This window comes from Vanellus vanellus, assembly GCF_965231255.1.
Source record: "Vanellus vanellus genome assembly, chromosome: 1".
Lineage (NCBI taxonomy): Eukaryota > Metazoa > Chordata > Aves > Charadriiformes > Charadriidae > Vanellus > Vanellus vanellus.
Window position 1 is genome coordinate 58,156,155 of NC_138905.1, and position 19,577 is coordinate 58,175,731.

General features: G+C 51.0%; 2 protein-coding genes across 2 annotated transcripts; one reads left to right on the plus strand and one right to left on the minus strand.

The window, feature by feature from the left end:
* Positions 1-1,430: 1,430 nt before the first annotated feature.
* Positions 1,431-10,386, plus strand: SOX10 (SRY-box transcription factor 10; the record flags this gene model as incomplete). Its single annotated transcript, XM_082498352.1, has 4 exons — positions 1,431-1,486; positions 2,665-3,123; positions 9,009-9,274; positions 9,671-10,386. Exons 2-4 carry the CDS (start codon positions 2,714-2,716, stop codon positions 10,384-10,386), a joined length of 1,392 nt encoding a protein of 463 aa, XP_082354478.1. The 5' UTR covers positions 1,431-1,486; positions 2,665-2,713.
* A 4,917-nt stretch (positions 10,387-15,303) lies between these two features.
* POLR2F (RNA polymerase II, I and III subunit F) lies at positions 15,304-19,457 on the minus strand. Its single transcript, XM_082480449.1, has 5 exons — positions 19,419-19,457; positions 19,176-19,245; positions 18,865-18,995; positions 17,174-17,245; positions 15,304-15,497 (listed from the first exon to the last, which is right to left on the minus strand). Exons 1-5 carry the CDS (start codon positions 19,436-19,438, stop codon positions 15,407-15,409), a joined length of 384 nt encoding a protein of 127 aa, XP_082336575.1. The 5' UTR covers positions 19,439-19,457; the 3' UTR covers positions 15,304-15,406.
* Positions 19,458-19,577: the final 120 nt, after the last annotated feature.

Here is a 19,577-nt window from a genome sequence, read left to right on the forward strand (position 1 = left end):
GCCCCACAGATTTGCTCTGAGGGCTTTAGCTCAGGTGCTCAGCACCATCCTTGGGACCGGTTCCCTTATGCTTCATGTGGTGCCAGCCAATGGTTTGGCTGGATCTTTCTAACACAAAGATTGTGGAGAGAGAATATCTGCTACAGGAGTTGAAAATGTTCTTGAAATCCCTTGAAGATGGTTCCCTGGGTCATAGACATTCATCTCTCTGTATTTTCTGACTTGGCACTGAAGCATCTGCTGGTTGGTTCTCCAGCGAGGAGCTGGGGCAGAAGCTAGGTTTATCTCATTGCTAACTGCAGAGTACCTGGGAGGATCATCAGATTTTTCATGGGTGACGTCGCAGGGTTACAGGTTTAGTGTTGGTCTATAGCAGCCCCTGTGACAAAGGAAACTGAAGAAGCCAACTATCTGAGGCATCTGGGAAGGAAAGCAAGCTAGAAAATGGAAGAAGTGATGGAGAACATCCATTGAGTTCTGAGATCCTCTACCTGTCCCAGTGCATGAGCAGCAAGAATGAGGGTGAGTGAGTGAGTCCTTCTCATCAGTAAATCTCCCTTTCGTCATGAAAGACCCCACATTTGCCTTCAGGAGCAATTCTGCATATTGGAGGAAGCAGAGCCTGCTTGTCTTGGCAAGACCTTACTGAGACAAACATGTTGTGACAAGCCCATCCCTAGGGTGCAAAAGTCCTAAGAAGGTTCAAACTGGTATCCACTGTCCAGCAGCATGGTATTTTCCCTGGATCTGATGTCTTCCATCCTCAGGACACCCCTGACCTCCTGCATCCCCTTCCCCACCCCACCGACTCAGGTCTGAATGAGGGTACCCTTTTGGCAGCATCGTGACCCTGGGGTCCCAGGCCAGCTTGTTGCAGCACATTGGGGTTCCTGTGAGACTCTGTGACAGAGGCCAGGGACTCATTGGACACATGGGGGGCACCAGACCCTGGAGGAGCAACTGTGCTAGCATGGGGAATGAGGGGGATCCCAGTCCTGGCATGCACACCCATCTCCCCAAACCACCTCAGAGCCCTTCCAGCACCCAGCCACCCCAAACTCCCTGGGGCTGAATCCTCCAGCACCATCTCTGGGGTGATCACACCGCCGAGAGCAGCCCAACGCCGGCGATGCTCGTGAAGAAGACAGCACTGGGGGAAAGAGGGGATCGTGCCAGTGGCCGAGGTGGGGTGGGGGGCTGCCCGCGTCCCCTCCCTGTTGTCCCTGACCGACCATATTCTGGCTCTGAGGAGTGCTTGGCTCCACCTTCCGCCCTTCCCTCCCCCGGTGCTAAGCAGCAAAGCCAGCTAGAGACATCCAGCCGGGGTATTAGTAAAAACCAAGCCTCCCTCTAGGAATGGCACTCGCCTGAGAGCCTCCCTGTGCCGCGCGCCCCAAAGCCGCTGGGGCTGGGAGAGAGAACAGGGGGGCTATTGGGATACAAATCACAGCCCTCACAGGATCTGCCCAGCACACCGGCCAGCCACGTAAGTTTTACTACCTGAGCTCGCTCTCACACATGCACACGTTCGCTCGTGCTTTTTTCCCCTCTAATTTCTCTTACTTTTTTTGATTTCCCCAGTGAGGGTCCCTGTCACCCTCTGAAACTGGAGGGATAGCAGCCCTTGCTCTGCATTGGCTCTTTTTCAGCTAAGAAAGTCATGCTTTTCTATCACTTCTTTTTAAATTTCTTTCTTTCTTTCTTTCTTTTAAATTTCTGGATGGGGGAAATAGAGAGGCCTTTATTTTCAGAGTGTTTCTTTCTCCAAGGGGGGAACGGCTGCACGGCGGCAGGGACTTTTAGAGGTGACTGCAGACAGGAGAGAGGAGGAGTGTGTGGGGCAGGCAACCCGAAGCCTTAGCTTGTCTCAAAGTTAAACTTGGTTTGTGTTTGTATCTGTGTGTGTGTATATATCTATATATGTGACTGTGAGTATGCATACATACATGTAGACAGGAGTGTATTGGGGATGCAGTGTAGATGTATTTTAAGTCTTTGGTTTATGAGCTGCGAGAGGAGGGTGAGAGATGGGGTGTCCCTGCAGAAGTACTTTCCCACAGCCGGGATCAGGGTCTCCGGGTGCGGATTCGGGGCCCGGGCTGGTTCCCTGCCTGGTGGTGCTGCCTGCTTGGCTTCCCCGGTAGCTGGGATATAGGTCCCTTCTGGTTTATCGATATGGTGCCAGCGCTCCCCCTCCCATACCTCCCCCCGGGCACTGCGCTGGCATTTCACCGCACTTCTTCAAAAGAAAGGGGCACTTACCCACACAAGTTTTGCAGCTGTCCCCACCACCCCAGTCCCCGTGGGGAGCTGCAACCAGGCAGGACAGTCCATGTCTCTCTCCTTTCAGGTCCCCAGCCCCCCTTATTCCTCTTGCCGCAGGCCCATCCGCACATGTCAGCTCCAGATGATTGCAGAGATAGGGAGCGATATCCCAATTAATCAGGGGGCCCGACCCATCCCCACCCCCATCGATCACGGGTTTTGTGGTGTGCACAGCAGTTGCTTTGCTTGCGCTTTTATCGAGCGGCCCCTGTCTCGTGGTCAGCTCTTCGGAGAGCTTGGAGTCCCTTTCAGATTTGGTGGTTTCTTCTCCTTTTCTCTCTTTGTCCCCCCTCTTTCCTTTCCTTCCTTTGTTTTTGTCTTCCTCCCTCCCTTCCCCAGTGAGAAGAAGGACACCAAGAAGGAAGAGAGATAGGGCTTGAGAGTGACGATGGCTGATGACCAAGATCTTTCGGAGGTGGAGATGAGCCCAGTGGGGTCTGAAGATCACCACTGCCTCTCACCAGGACCCTCGATGGCGTCGGACAACTCCCCACACCTCGCCGGCTCTGGGAACGGGGAGATGGGGAAGGTCAAGAAGGAACAGCAAGACTCAGAGGCAGATGACGACAAGTTCCCGGTGTGTATCCGCGAGGCGGTCAGCCAGGTGCTAAGCGGCTATGACTGGACCCTGGTACCCATGCCCGTCCGGGTCAATGGAAGTAACAAGAGCAAACCCCATGTCAAGCGGCCCATGAACGCCTTCATGGTCTGGGCACAGGCTGCCCGGAGGAAACTGGCTGACCAGTACCCGCACCTCCACAACGCTGAGCTCAGTAAGACCTTGGGGAAGCTCTGGAGGTAAGAGCGGGCGGGCGGAGGGGGAGTGCGAGGGCTGAGGTCTGGAGGTGTCCTGGAGAGGGCTGTGTGGTCAGGCGAAAGGATGGAGACTTAGTAGGATGGAAAGGGTGTCCCTTGAGGAAATTCCTTCCCTGTAGGGAGCCCCCTCACAGGAGGCAAGGTTGGTGTCTGGGGCAAGAGTGGTGGCTGGATGTAGTGAAGGCTTCCTCAGCAAAGCTCACCTCCACCCTGGGCAGCTGCCCTTTCCACATGTTTCTCACTAAGATCTTGTTTTCTTGGCTCACCCTCTCTGTTGGGCCAAGTTGTGCACTAGCAGGAGCCAGGCTGAGCCCCATCCAACTTAACTCACTAGTGGCTGCCTCAAGCCTGTTTGAACTCGGATCCCAATGTCAACAGGGGTTATTTTCCATGCAGTGCTGCAAAGCAAGCGTGAAACCAAGTTACGGCCAAGGAGGAAGGTTGGGGGAAGGGATCCATGCAGTTGGAGCCCCACGCTCATCCTTCCCAGGACGGTGCCAGTTTTGGCAGATCATGCAGGTGCAGCGAGATGGACAAGGAGAGACCCTGCTAGAAAGGGGGGCTGAGGCTTAGCAGAAAGTAAGAGACCTGCAACAGTCCCAGCCTTAACAGGTTCTCTTGCAATATGTTGGCTCAAACCGTCCCCATCTCACTTTGCACTCAGCGAGACGCTCTCCCTTCTCGCCAGCACACACACACTCGTCCTTCTGGCCCCACCAGTTTGTTGTGCCCATTTTCATTTTGGCTTTGTGTGGATCCCCGGGTCCTTTACGTACCCTCCCCAACCCAATCCTCCTTCCTCCGGTAGACCACCAGGCTGCCTTGATTTCTTGCAGCCAGCCCTAGGATGTGCAGAGAGCCGTCATGCCCAAGCCAAGCGTGTCAGGCTGACCGTGCCACTTCTTTCCTATCTGAAGGTCTCTGCTGATAACCTCATCAATCTGTAAATAAATACTTTCCGCCACAAGTCCCCAGCACCATCCCCTCCTCACCTTGCACCAACCAACGCAAACCAAGGCTCATGGAAAATGGGGTCTCTCATTCTCTCTCCTGCCCTCATGGCATTTCATGGAGGAAGCCCTCAACCTTGGGTGGGCCAAGAGGTATTTTTCCAAGCAGAAGCAAAACACTCCCCGTCCAGCAGCTGATACCAAGGTCTCCTTGTGACTTCAAACCTCCTTGCTCACAAGGAACTGAGCCTTTGGGCATTAGCTTCTCCCTTTGCTACATGAGCCTGTTTACCCTGACCCATCAGCGTCTAGTATAACCCCAGCAAAGGAATTTCTTTGGGAAGTCAAAGGCAGGGCATGATTGTGGATCTCTCATCTGATGATCTTCCCCGCTTTGTTCTCCGCTGCCTTCCATTCCCTTTACCACGGCTCTTGCTCCCACCCCGGGGCTCTGCTGCCAGCCTCCAGGCTGTGAAACTGTGTGTGTGTGTGGGGAACCACCTCTTTTGTTCCCAAAGTGTTATTTCAAGGTATCATTCCTTTATTGCAAAATATTGCCAGATTTTAGAGCAACGGCCTCCCTCTGGACACTCTTGAAAATATAGCAGAGCAGTGAAACCCTCCATAGGTATCGCACTCGGAGCACAGGGAGACAGCCCCCAGCCCGTGGCCGCATTCATGCACCCAACTGCCTCCCTGCTCCCAGGGCACAGCTCCTGCTGCTGGCCACATGGGACTCGGAGCAGGGGAACACTGCTGCCAGACAAAGGTCAGGGTCTCTGGGTGTTTCTTAGGGCACCATGTGGCCAGGGAGCATGGGTCAGCTAGAGAAGCTTGCGGGATCAGGCCTGGGGTTGTTCTGTGCTGCTGGGTTTGGCACCCGGCTGCTTTGCTTGAACCAGTATCTCCTCTCTGGCTGTCCTTAGAGCAGGCTGCGGATCTCTGAGCCATGTCAGCCCCTATGCAGATTGTACAGCAGAGTAAACTGGGTTATGGATGCAGTTGGTGTCTGGCGTGGATAGGACTACATGCATAATGTCTTTCTGTGAGGCTGGGGAGAAATATCAGTCCACAAAAGTTACCAGGATAGTAGCCCCGAGCCTCACCTTCTAGCCACAGTATGGTTGGGTCTTCCTCCATTGAGGTTCCCACTGCCCTCATCTATGCTGCCCCCAAGGTACAGTTCCTACACACCAGTACAATTGCGAGCAGCCAGGCTGAGCTCTGGACAGCTTTATCTCAAACTTTTGATGAGGGTCCCTGCAAAGGGTGGCTACCTTGTAAGGATGGGCATACGTGACCACCCAAACTCTACAGCCTACAACTCTAGTTGCTTTGGAAAATGTGGGTGATACATATTTCCACGTGGGCTGCTCTGAGTTTATACAGGCAAAGGGCACATTAGGCAGACAGACAAACGCTGGTGAGCATGGAGACTGCCTGCAGACCACCATTAAACTAAGCATGTCCCCAGCGATCAGCGTTGGGTGGGGACGGCAGAGGCTGGGAAATCTCCTTGAAAGGCAGCTAGCAGATTGAGCGATAACCCCAGTGCCGTCCCACGTGCTCCTCTGCAAAATGGGCTGCAATGGCCCAGGCTTTTTTTTTTTTTTAAGCCTGGCATTTACCCCGGCTCTGTGCCACCACCATGTCCTCCATGGGCCCAGCCCTTGTTGGGAAGGGCTGCAGGACATGCCCCGACGGCCATGCTACCTGCCTGGCCCTCAACTGCAGTGCCAGGGAGCTTATGGCCCCATCCGTCTTCCCCAGTCTGTACCCACTTAGGGTGCACGAGGGGTGTAGCTGATGAACCAAATGTACTGAAAAAGAAGAAGAGAGGGTTTTCATGCTCAACAGTCATGAAATCTCGCCTTGGCTGCTTTCCTTCCTCGGGGTGGGACAGGGAGCAGCTCTCAAATGGAGGCCGGCTGCTGAAAATGTCGGCATGACTCTCAGCCAAAATGCCAGCCTGCACCACCTCTGGAAAACAAACAAGGCATGGGAAGAAGGGGAGGAAGGCTCAGTAGGGAGGAGTGAGGGGAGCCAACAGAGGGATCTTTGCATGGAGGAGGCAGCACCCAGGGAATAGGGTCATGCCCACAAAATCCGGGGCTGCGGACGTGTAGGAGAGCTTTCTGCTTTCTGCTCCCAGCCAGCCCTTGCCTTGCATCAGCCCCGATGCCCAACACCGTCACTACACTGACTCATCGGCAGCTGAGTCCCGGCATAGGGTCAGCCCTCTGGCCACCGAGCCGGTCGCCTGGCACGCAGTGCGGTGCAATGGCAGGCGGCAGAAGAGGCGGCTGCAAGAGGCGGGCAGAAAGATTCTCGCCCTTATTTCTCCTCCCGGAGCGGGGCACTGGATGCTTGCCCCTCTCCCCTTGTCTCAGGGGTGAGCGTTCAGGTTTGGGGAGGGTGGCAAGGGCTCGGTTAAGCCCCATGAAGGGCTTTGCTCTGTGATCCATAACTTCTCTGCCCGTGCGAGATTCCTTTGCATTATGGCTGGGGGAGCGTGGGGGGCAGGAGGGGGAGGGCAGGAAGCAAATGAAATCCAAATCCCCCCAAATCTCCTGGCCTTTGCCTGCTCGCACCAGTTTCACTTTGTTAAAGCCGATTTGAGCTCTGATCCCAGCAGGAGGGAGGAGGGAGCAGGCAGCCTTGGAAAGGAGAAGGCAAAGACACCGGGAGAGGACTTGCTGCTGTCCTGCTGGTGGCACTGCCCATGGGCTGCTGTCAAGGGGAGAGGAGGCGCAGCACTCAGGCATAGCTCAGAGGGCAGGGATCTGAGTCCTGCATAGCCTCAAGCAGCTCTGGTTCATGCCATCCACAAGACGGATCTGGGAGGCTGAGCTCTGGTCTCCATGGGAGGCTCTGCTCTGAGCTCACCATGCAGATCAAAGCTGACTGTGCAGCCTACAGCCCTCTCGCTCTGAGAGGTGCCCACATAGAAAGAGATCTTTCATTTTCAACCACAGCATCTTATTAGCTTTACCACCATCTCGGCTGGGAGTGCAGGGATGCTGGAGCCTGGCTGCCTAGTAGTGAAGCATCCCAGGTTGCAAGACTGCAGGTTTTGCCTCTATTTTTCATCTCCTGTGGAGAGAGGGCATTCTGCAAGGATGAAGGTTTTGCCAAGGCAAGGCCGCCTCCCAGTCCACGATGCCTACAAGGGTTGGCCATGACGTCCCTTAGGGCACCTTGGAGGGCTGTCTGGAGCAGCTGAGGGATTAGGGCCCTCTGGGACGTGTGAGCATGGTGTATGGTGGCGGGAGGAGAGACAGGAAAGCCGGTGTTGGATTCACGGAGGCTCAATTGCTTTAATCTCTGGGATTAAGGCAGTGGAGGAATGTGGTGTGCGGCTGTGACCTGCTCAGGCTGCCTGGAGTGAACCCAGGTCAGCACCATAACGGGCTCCAGCCCATGCCACACACCTTCTGGCTGCTGGCTGAGAGGATGCACAAGAAGCAGGGGGAAAAGGGGTTCTTAGGAACCAATCCATTACTTGCTGGAGACCCCTTTGATCCCCCACCAGATTTACCCGTGTACTTCTTGAACCACGCCTCCTCTTTGTCTTGTTTTTCAGGCCAGTTCAGGCCTTTGTATCTTCCTCAGTGCCTACAGCTTAACAGAACTGGTCACATTTTAGTGCTGAGGGCTTCAGTGGTACCAAGGTGCTGGCACAGCCCCAGCCCCAGGTAGTTCTTTTGTTGGGGAGAAAAAGGTGTGGACATCTCAAAAGTGGAATATTTTTTGCCGTTTGGGAGCCCTGCCATTTCTAATGGCTACTGGAGTTGCAAGTCACGGGAAGACCGGTCCCTTCTGAGAGCACTGGCTTCTGGCTGGAAGCAGGATGACATTGAGTCACGAGAATATTTGAGGGGAAAATCATAAAATGAAACTGAAGTGCTTCCAACCGAGATGCTGCTAAAGGCTTGAGCAATGAGGTTGATCTCATCTTCAAGTGCTCTGAGCCATCCTGCCCGCACATTTTGCCATTCTCTCTTCGGAGAGCCTATCTTAACTAGAGCAGCCCATGATCTGGCAGGAATACAGAGAAGGAGCTTATATTTCTGCAGGGCCTTTCATCCAGAGACCAAAGCTTTACTTCTACAAGGCTAGCAATGTAGCAGCTAAATTTTTTACAACTGCTCGGCTAAGTTCAAGAAGGGCTGGTCCTTTGTGCTTCAGCCTTTTGCATTATGCATGTCTGGTGAGCAGGAGCTCCAGGAATAGCAGAATACACTGTTTCTCCTTTTCAAAATTTTCTTTAATTCCCTTCTAGGATATTGCAAGATGCTTAAAGGCCCAGCAAGCTCCACGAAGCAACATAAGTACTGTGGAGCCAACAGCAATTGCTGCCATTAGTGCTCAGTAGAGCCCCAAACTTGGAGCAGAGCCTATGGAAGGGTGGGAAGTTAAACTGGAATAAACACAGTCTGGGGAAGAACAAGAGACATTCAGGAGGCAGTGCGACAGGTAGCAAGGGTGTGCCACAGTACCTTAGGCCAAAGGATGATCCCAACTACCTTTAATTTGCCCAAAGTCTTTGAAAGCAGCTTGTCCAGCCTTATTTTACAAGGCTATGAAAGGCTGCGCTTTGCCTTTGGGCAACGTAAAAGAGGGTCTTGAACTTACTAAGGTGAGAAGCATCACGCAGCTGGTGAAGGGGGACCCAGCGCTGGGAGCAACCAGTGTCAGGGCTTAATAATTAATGATGAGGAGGAGAACATTGCTGTCTCCACTGAAACACTTCCAAGCTCTCCCTGTTGTTCTGGAAAATACCCTCAATGGGGCAACACCCTCACATCTGGATTTACATGCTGTGTCCCACGATGCTGTGTACAGGTGGTTTTTTTTTCTGACGTACCTGCCCCTCTCCTTCCCCTCTTCTCTTCTTTACCACCGTGGCCTCTGCAGGCTGTTGAACGAAAGCGACAAGCGGCCCTTTATCGAAGAGGCAGAGCGGCTGAGGATGCAGCACAAGAAGGATCATCCCGATTATAAGTACCAGCCCCGCCGTCGGAAAAACGGCAAGGCCACGCAGGGTGAGGGCGAAGGCCAGGTGGAAGGGGAGGCTGGCGGGGCTGCCGCCATCCAGGCCCACTACAAAAACACCCACCTGGATCACAGGCATCCCGGCGAAGGGTCGCCCATGTCCGATGGTCATCCAGAACATTCCTCAGGTAAGTTCCAGGTCTCCATGAACCTACTGATAGATTACAGCCAACTCAGAGGCTCAAAAAACAGACGAGTCATCACAGTGAAAGCCTTAGTGATATATCTCACACCTTGCTCATGACCCAACAGACTCTGCTGGAGTCAGCAGTATAGGGACATGCCTGAGTTTCAAGGGCACTTGCATTCCTGTGGTCAAGCAAGGTATTGTTGCACCCTCCCTCTTTTTCTACATGATATAAAAAGGTTTGGTTTTGGTTGGCTATTTCTCTCTCCCTCCACTGAAGTCTCCAGTTGCTGGCATGCTGGGAGGAGTGTAGCCGGCATGTGTATAAAGCCCAGGCACAAAGCAGTAACTCATTTCTTCTCTCTCTTTCCTCCTCAAAATGTTTTTTACATTGCAGGTCAGAGCCATGGGCCCCCCACACCTCCTACCACCCCTAAGACCGAGCTGCAGGCAGGCAAAGCCGACTCCAAAAGAGAAGGGCGTTCCCTGGGGGAAGGGGGAAAGCCACACATTGACTTTGGCAATGTGGACATCGGGGAGATCAGCCATGAAGTGATGTCCAACATGGAGACCTTTGATGTCAATGAATTTGACCAATACCTTCCACCCAACGGACACGCTGGCCACCCAGGCCATGTTGGGGGCTATGCGGCAGCGGCGGCTGCTGGCTACGGCCTTGGGAGCGCCCTGGCTGCAGCCAGCGGACACTCTGCCTGGATCTCCAAGCAGCATGGAGTCTCCTTGTCCACTGCCACCTCATCGGTGGTGGACTCCAAGGCCCAGGTGAAAACGGAGGGGTCCGCCCCTGGAGGTCACTACACCGACCAGCCATCCACCTCCCAGATAGCTTACACATCCCTGAGTCTGCCCCACTACGGTTCGGCCTTCCCCTCCATCTCCAGGCCACAGTTTGACTACCCGGACCACCAGCCTTCAGGACCCTACTACAGCCATTCCAGCCAAGCCTCTGGCCTCTACTCTGCCTTCTCCTATATGGGACCTTCCCAACGTCCCCTTTACACTGCCATCTCTGACCCTGCACCCTCCGTGCCACAGTCCCATAGCCCCACACATTGGGAACAACCGGTGTATACGACTCTCTCCAGACCGTAGGGAATGGGGAACGGTGACCGAAGCAGCGACGGAAAGGCTCCGAAGAATCAGCACAGGCAGAAGAGCCTCCGAACTCCGAGGTCACTCAGTGCCATGCAGCCACCAGAACCCACTGAGTATACAGAAGTGCCTTTCTTGACCCCGGCTATCGCTGGCTTACCCGCCTAGAGGAAGGTTTTTCGTCCTTTCGCCCTTTACCAATTTCACGCAGGCCACGGGACTGGCTTGTGACACCTTATTGGCCTTCTAGATAAGGAGGATTCTAGACATGGAGTGACTGGTCTGTGGTGGGTTTTGTTGTGCGCACTCTGGACTGTACAATGAGAGAGACTGTCCTTTCCTTCCCCTCCCCAGACTGCTCCAGGGAGTTAGCAAGTGTTTCCAACAGGCCGCAACAGCCAACCCTTTGTCACCTGCTGCGGGTGAAGGGTTGTTGCTCAGCCTTGGTGAACATGTTATGGGAGGAGTAGTAGGGAGGACGGCACGGCCGGCTTCCTTGCGATCAGTGTCGTGCAGCAGTCCTACCTATGATTCACACATGCATGAATCTTGAACCCCATTGGAAGACCAACCTACGCTTGCTTCCCTGCTGATTTCCACAGCTGCATCCTAGCTTTTCTCCCCACCTATTCTCTCCATCCTGTCTCTCTTTAATCCCACACTCTTTCCTGCATGGAGATTTTAAGTCTTGCCCGAACAATGGGTAGGACTCAGGAACCGCATTGTTAGTCTTAATGTTACTCATATCACAGCCTGTGTGCGCATGTGTGTTCATGTATGGAGGTGCAGGAGAGGTGGGGAAGGACCAGCAAATCATTAAGGTGCTGTGGGTGAATCCTCCTTTCTTACAATTATTCTATATTGTTCATTTATGTCTGGCATTTCTGGCATCTCAGTCTTTTCTAATGTCTTCAGTATCCCAAACAACCTCTGAGCAAGCTTGGTCCTTGCTCTTCCATGTCTGACTGTGCCTACCTAAAATGAAGAGGAACCAAGAAAGCTACTATGCACTTGCCAACGTCCCGAGTTGATTCCAATACCCCCTCCAAACTCAGGCTGATGGGGTGTGCATCCCTGCTCATTTGTTCATCATGTCTTCCAGTCAGTCAACACCTCCCTCCTACCTACGCTGAGGATGGAAAGATACTCCTGCGGCTTTAAGCAAGGTACATACACACCCAATCTTGGATGACTGTAAAGAAAAGATGCCTATTCAGGTGCAAAGGAATTTGTTTTCCCCTTTGGGTTTCAAACTGGAAGCGACCAGCTCTCGCAGTCAGATCAACCTCCGTTTTTCAGCCCAATGCGTGAGGACAGTCTCCTTACTTCTCCTTTGTCACATCCAGGACTGGGGTGGTTTGTCATGCCAGGGAGTGAACTGGCACAAAAGTTGCTGCAGGAAAAGATGACTCCTGGCAACTGATCGCAGAGACATGTTGTGGGACCTTCCAATGGATATTCCTGTCTAGAAAGACAAAATATTTTGACCAAACGTGGACTGTGATCGGTGCCGCTGTATCCCTCTGCTGATATGACTGTCAGATGCCCTTCCTGCCTCCCTTAGCTATGGATGACTCATCCTTGTGGTGTCTGAAAAGATCATGTAGAATGTTTGCTCCTTGTACGCATGTAACCTCTTCCAGCCCTGTCCCCTTATTTATGCAAGTAGCACCTTCCTCCCCCACCTCCCTTTCCCCAGTCTCTACGCTGTCCTAGCACCATTAACTTTGCATTAAACATATGGAATAATAAACTTAAAAGTTTCATTTTCACGTGTCTGGGGTTTTTTGACCTCTTTCCTGCAAGTCTCGTTTTTTTCCCCAGTAAGTGTATGATGGATCCCACCACATGGATCCTGTGCACAGCATTCCTCTGCCTGTCATAAAGAGGACACAGGCAGAACTCTGCCTGGCTTACCAGACGCCTTCACGGAGATGAAACTCATCTTCTGTTCACACTCCAGCTCATTATTTCATCAGTGATAAATGTAGTAACACTGATTTCTGTTCTTCAGCTAAGATTCATCATGTGCAATTAAGAAAACCATTGTTTTGCATGTGCTTCACCCAAGAATTTCTTAGCCTGATTGTTAATGCTCTCCAGAATAGGAGCATGGGGGTTCTTGTCTTGGTACCTCATCACCAGGTGGCAGATGATGGACCTTCAAATAAAAATTTCCCCACATACATAAACTTGTGTGTTTTGGAAGCAACCATTAGTTTCGCTGTAGAAACTCAACCTCCCAGCCTCTTGCCTTCCACAAGCAAGAAGCTAAATACAAACACTCACACAAACAGAGTACATTCAAGAATGGATGTATACATCTTACTTGTTGAAGACAACGTCCTGGGTGTAGTCAGGTCCTGGGAGGCTATCTGAAGATGTTTGGAAAGAAAATGTACAGCAGACATCGGTCTGCTTAAGAACATCTCTCAAGGCCAACAGCAGCAAGGTAGGACCCCAATTAACACAGAGACTCCAGAACAATTACAAATTGATTTCAAAGTGTTTCAATGCTGATGCATGTGATTGATGCAGTGAATTTGTGTTCACTAAACACTTTATGGGTGAGTAGAGTAAGCAGGATGTCTAGGAACTGTGGAGCACGTTCAAAGCTTTTTAAAACTCACAGCACTATTTGGACGAAATCCGGTATCAGGCCAAGAGCATCAGCAGCAGAATGGCTTAATGGGTCTAACAATGGTGATGCCAGCTAAATTGTTCCATGCAAAATAAGACTGTGGCCATTCACTGGAGAGGAGGAGAAATCTCTACCCCAAATTACAGGCTGTGGGAAGAGTACAGAAGGGAACTACTGCACTGCTGAACAGGTCAGGAGCATGTGCGGGGAAGAAGGGAAGCCATGGTGGAGCTAGGGGTAGGAGAGCTGATCACAAGGGTGGGAGAGAGAACAGACGTGGTGTGGACAAACAGAAGAGCACAAAAAGAAAGTTCTTAACCACACATGAGTACCCTCCTCCAGCTCTTCAAAAAGCAAATTAAGAAAGCAAGTGGGCCCTGCCTAAACCATTCTCTAGTGGAAGGGGATGCCTCCTCTCATCTAGGAGGGTCCTCACAACTAAGAATGCCACTGGTAACAGAGGGGTTAACCATTCCTCCTGCAGCCTAGCAGGAGCTGGCCCGGCATCCTTCCCTATCCCTTTAATCGTATCTGATACAGATGCAAGGCTGGGGAGGGGAGGCTGGTAGGGAACAAAGAATCCATTTAAAAAAAAAAAAAAAAAGGACAAGAAAACGACCCCCGCGCTCCATGGCGGACGCCAAAACGATTGCACAAAGGCACCATTTCAGGGCTGAAATTTCACCGCACCAACGTGATTAAAGGATTCCATGGAGGGTGGGGGGAGAAGGCTGAAGGCCACAGTGCTGCAAATTAACCTTTTCTTGGTAAGGATGGCCTGGACCAGGAAGCATTTGTGCTCCTCAGTCAACCCCCTTCCCACACCTGCAAGCATTTCCACATTCCCTTTGACCTGTCATTTTGCTCAGGGACCCATTCAGCTCTTGCATTATCGCCTCCAAAAGCAGCCCTTCCTGTGCACACCAAAAGAAGGATGGACTGGTGCTTTTACAGGGAGCAGTAAGAGAATGACATTCGTGGCTGGTTATATGAGCTGAGTTCCCAGGCAAGTGGGTATAAACTCCCTTTGGGACATAGATGCTCATGTGCAGGCACCGACCACACATGCAGCATGGAGAATGAACACTTTATGTACAAGCATAAGCTTTAACACAAACTAGTTGGAAATATTCTCCCTGGACTAATGTAAAGAGAAAAATGAAGGTAAACCAGAAACCATAGGTGAGGTGCACCCTCCCCCTTCTTCTCTTTAACAAAAGAAAACAAAAATTCCACAAGGACTTTTTAATAAGATAATTGAGAAAGACTCAGTGTGTTCTGCCCAAGAGCTCAGATCTTCCTCATGCAGAGCAAGAACCTTGGAGCACACAGATCAAGAAATGAAAACCAGGTAGTGGCTGGCTGGAAGCCTGTGCAGATTATAATGCATCCACCCAACTCTTGACTTGATCATGTCACCTCCCTGGATACCAGAGGCGAGAGTGCAGGTACCTAAAGGGGACAAATGACTGATCTTTCATCACACTACAGATTAAAGGAACTCTAGGATTGAACTACTGTTATGCCACCATAAGAACCACTAGAGTATGTATAACTAAGATGGCTTGAGAGCACCCACACACCCAGGACCATTAGTTCCACCATGTGTCAGAGAATGGCTATACAAGGAGTAAGAACCTACAACTACCGAGCTGGTGGGACTGCGAGTGGCGACTGTGCTTCCGGCTGGGGCAGTGCCGCTGAAAGGGGATCCCCACTTCTGATAAGCAGCAGGAGCAGGGAAACAATAGGTGATTTGATGAGAGCTGCTCTACGATACTCCTGAGAAGCCCCACAGCCAGCCCCGGCCAGAGAGGAAATTGGGGGTTTCCACAGCAACCTGCTCAGGGCACAAAGGCCCAACTGTCTAGGGGGAAGCAATGGAGGTGTCCCAGCACTCCCATTTTAAGAAGGGAAAGGGGTGGAGGGCTGGAGTCTTTCTGAAGCCAAAGTACCTGCAAAACCGTTTTTGTACAGCGGAAGTTTAATTGGCTATCGGTCCTATAACCAGGGAGGAGCAGTGCTGGAGGAGGAGGAGGAGGAGGAGGAGGAAGTAGTTACTGCAGTTTTTAGCCTAGCTAAAAGCCAGGGCCTTCGCAGGTGAAAAAAGGCTATGAGAAAAGCATGGCACTTGGCTCCCTAATCTTACTAATATAGCCCATGACACAGAAAGAAAGCATAATGACCAAGCTTGTAGAGAGAAGAGTCTTCTCTTGGACACACAGGACTGAGAGAAAAGAGAAGGTGGGAGGGGAAAAAAAACCACCACAAACACATTTAACTTAAAATTGGGAGGTTTATAATTTATTTACACAAATATAAACAAAAATAGAAACATCTCTGGAGAAGGAAAGAACCAAAACAATGGCTGGAGGCTGATCAGTCTGTGATAATTAACTCATCCACACCCCAGTCTTCATAGCTCCCATCTGGTAGATAACGACGGATGATTATGGGGATCTTGCGTGCTCTGAAGGTAGGACAGAGAGGTGAGCAGAAATGCCAGAGCCTTCACTATACCACTTCAGCATGCAATGGGAACTGAGGCATTCAGTGGCTTCAGCAAGCTCATCAGGTTTAACTGAGGGATCTGTGTGGCACCAGGGATTTTGTGTTATATAGTAGAGGGAAGTCCCAACAACCTTCTCAGTTTTGTAGGTGCAAAGCACTGAGCACCCACAGACTCAAAACAACCAAAGACCTACAGAAGGTCACCCCACTGTTGCTACTGCAGGAATCGAGCCCTGTGATCTGAACTCACTATGAGACACCACCAAGCATCATACATATAGGGGAAAAAAATAATCAAGGGGCTTGAAGAACAAATACATTTTTTGTTCGATGGAAGATTTTTCCCCACCAGACACTACAAAAGTGAAGACACTACAAAAGTGACAGAATTCTGAAAACTTTCACAACAAACTGATATTTACAGAGTATTTTGCATCCTGAGAGCACCAGTTACATTTTAAGGATACATGAAATAGGGACTATTCAGGTACGAAAACCTGGTGCCGCTGGGGTGGAACATAGCATCTGCTAACAGTGCTTCCAATTAGAAAGCATGAAAATGCTGAACACAATTTAACTTAATGGAAGTAGATTTAAGTCAGCAGAATGTAATCAGACAGTCTGGAATCTAACCAGGGCATCAGGTTTCAACTGTATCAAACTTGAAAAGTAATACAACTTCTTTAATGATCATATTCAGGGCCATTGCTTTTCCAGTAGCAAAGCAGCTCCCTCATGCCAAGAATTACAACTGAATTTTGGCACAAAACAGGATGCCACTATACTTTGTCACACCCTGACTTACTTTCTAGAGCTCAGGCCGTGACCAGAAGCAATTCAGACTGAGCTTGGAGATCTGACAGGAACATGACCTAAGGAGCTTCTGGCAATGATAAAGGGAGCTGTAATAGATATAAAAGCTGCAAGAGCAACTATAATGCACTGAGAAACTGGGGGAGCAGAGGGACAATTCAGTTCAAGAACAGGGACTTAATCAGTAATGGAGTCCAGTTACTCTGCCTGAAGGATACCTGCATGTGATCTAGGTCACTGACCATGTTGGCAAACTGCGGGCCAGCACTGAGCTCTGCTGTAGAAAGGTGGGCCTGTAAAGTGGTCATGCAAAAGCTGCCTCTGCTACAGTCAGAAGGCATTTATTTATCTTTCTATAAGCAGGGATGTGCCTCCCCGCAAGCACAGTAAGCCAAGTGTGCGAAAAAAGAACATTCTTAACAGGGTCTCCACACCAGCAGCCTGACCCTTATTTTATTTTTTTTTTTTGCCAGCACTTCATCTGAATACAGGTCTGTTCAGAGGGCTGCTTCAAATCAGTTCCATTCAGGGAATTAAACAGATTCCAGAAAGATGAGGACCTTGGGTTCTCATCATAGAAATAAAGAACACTTGGACTCCAAAGTAAAAGAGGTCAGAGCACTCCTCATCATCAGTGTGTTGCACAAGCAGCTAGGATGGGAGAGAGCAGCTGTGGAGAAGTCCCAAGGTGAAAAGGGGGAAAGCAACTGCAGGGCTCACTGTTATTGAGGGAAGGCAAGGTTGTCTTGGAATAACATGCTAAATGCTGGGACTGCTGGCTTTATGGAAATCAATATGCTCACCACGAAGTCTGGGACTTACTTGAGCTCTTTCATGGCAATCAGCAAGGGGTCTGTCTCTCCTTCCAGTTCCACCATCACAGGGGCACACATCCTGGGACAGAACATCAACAAGCATTTGAGCAAACACACAGAGAGAGAAAAGGGACAGCTAAGCACATGCCTACATATGTCACCTGGACAATGGCCAGTAAAGTAGGATGGTGGGACCTTGGCAAATCTGATTTGTTCTTTTATGCACTTTGGGAAGAAAATTCCCCCAAGTGGTTACGGACTGAGCTTTCACTTGAATGTTCGTCTTGCCCCATCCCTCAACCTCTGCTGACCAGATGGTGCTAACGGGCTGGTCAAATCCACACCCTTCTAGTAACCCTCTGCTGTCCTCCCTATGTGAGGGAAAAGCAGTTATAAAATTAATCCAATGAAGAGGGTGGAAACACTAAAATGAGCATGCCTCCTACAACTCCAGCACATCTCTTACATTCTGATACACCTTCCAAGCTTTGTTTGGGGGGAAGTGAGGGGCTGGATTTATGATGCACTCTACCTCTAGGAAGAAAAAATTAAGCATTTTGCAGAGGGTTGTAACAACAGAACAAACATGGGTGATGATATCTGCCCATTAGACAGTGGCAGCAAAAAAAGTTCACGTTATGCATGAATAAGGCCACTGGGGGCTGCTGCTGGCCTAGGTTCAGCACCGACGTCTCAATATGTAGGTGATGCAGAATCAGGCGCCAGAATGTTTGGGATTAAAGGCCTGGCATAGGCCCATCTTGCCTCCCCCATTTTTCTGGCCTTCTACCAGTTGAAAGAATGTGCACAAAAGAGCTTCACAGAGTGAAGACTGTGCAAAGAATAGCTTGGCAAAGTGATGATTAAGGCAAGATATACTCACTAACTATGAACTTCTAAATGATGTAGAGGAGAGGCATCGTTTTGAGGGTGGATATAACCAAAATGAAACTCAGAGATGTGCTTTTAGACAAACCTTGCCACAGCCTAACAATCTCACTCATAAGGCAGTTTATATAAAGCACAAAACTTTTTTATATCTATTATTAAAACAAGTCTAGACAGGTAAATGGATGAAGTTAAGAGCAGCCAGCCTTAACAGCACTTAAAATAGGATTTAAATGGTATTACTTATTATACATGAGGTCCCACTATACCAAATACTTTAAAAAAATTACAGCTTGCCACAATGCAATGGCACTTAAAACACATATCATATTGATTACTCCATTCCCAATTCCTATAGCCCTGTGGTATCAACTGAAGATGTTATGGAGCATCCCTCCCTCCAACACTGGCTTTTGCAAACCAATTCTGAGTTTTCCAGCCCCCACTGGCTCCCTTATGAAAGATCTTAGTTTCTACTAGGATCAGGTTGTCACATTCCCTACTCATTTTGCCTATGACTGAGGGAAGTTCACTGCAGCTGCTGAATGCCTTTCTCTCTAGGCACAAGTACTACAACCTTAGCCAGGGAGAAATACAGAGACTTCACATGCAACTAAGAGATGGCTGCATGTGACCACTGGCCCATGGTTATGTGCTTCAATGTTGACCAAGATGGTGATCTGCAAGCTCAGTAGTCATGTAAAGGGATAAGATGAGATCCAAGAGTTTTTAAGGAAGGAGGAAAGCAACTTTCACTGGGAAGGGAGGAGAAGCTGTGGCGACGCTCAAGATACAGAGCAAAATACTCACGCTATCTGGAGAGCACGAGTGCCCAGGACTCTAGCTCGCTCATATTTGGTCATGTAGGGGGTAGTGATCCGCTTCTGGTTCGCCTGCTGCCGCTCTCCCGAGGGGAGGATTTCCACGTTCTCCTGTCCCTCCTGGGAAAATCAGACCAGCGCTGCAGCTCGGCTGTGCCCACCACGGAGGCCCCGCGGCACTGGAAGAGCTCCTGAGGCCTCCTCAGTCCCAGCGACCACCTAGCTGGGCCACAACGCGGGCCTAAAGTACCAGCAAAGCCTGCCCGGGTCGGCCGGCGCGGTGGCTCACGGGGCACCCACCTCCTCCGCGTTCTCCAGGTCCTCCAGGCCTTCATCCTCCTCCACATCGTCGAAGTCGTCCCCGTCAAAACTGTGGGAGGGACACGCACGTCGCACACGGGACCGGACTGCCTCACCATGGGCTCCCCCCGACCAGGCCCGGCCCGGCCCGACCCGACCCGACGCCCCAGGGCGCGATATGCCGTCGCCGCCCCTCGCCTCACTTCCCGTTCCCCTTCCCGCCCCCGGCCGAACCCCTCTCACTTGTCCTCGTTGTCAGACATGTTGCCTCTCCACCGCCTTCCTGCCCGGCGGAAGTAGGAATCACTTCCGGGTGCCCGCCATGACGCCGCCGGAAGTGACCGTTGCCGGAGCAACGCGCCGCCGCGCTGCTCCCCTCCCGCCCCCTTTCACTCTTCCGCG

What these genes read in the sequence shown, in the direction of transcription:
- POLR2F (XM_082480449.1), bottom strand. Translation starts at nt 19,438, where the DNA reads ATGTCTGACAACGAGGACAA. An exon ending in ACCTGGAGAACGCGGAGGAG is followed by an intron (nt 18,996 to 19,175) that starts GTGGGTGCCCCG and finishes TGATTTTCCCAG; the next exon opens with GAGGGACAGGAGAACGTGGA. An exon ending in ACTCGTGCTCTCCAGATAGC is followed by an intron (nt 17,246 to 18,864) that starts GTGAGTATTTTG and finishes GTTCTGTCCCAG; the next exon opens with GATGTGTGCCCCTGTGATGG.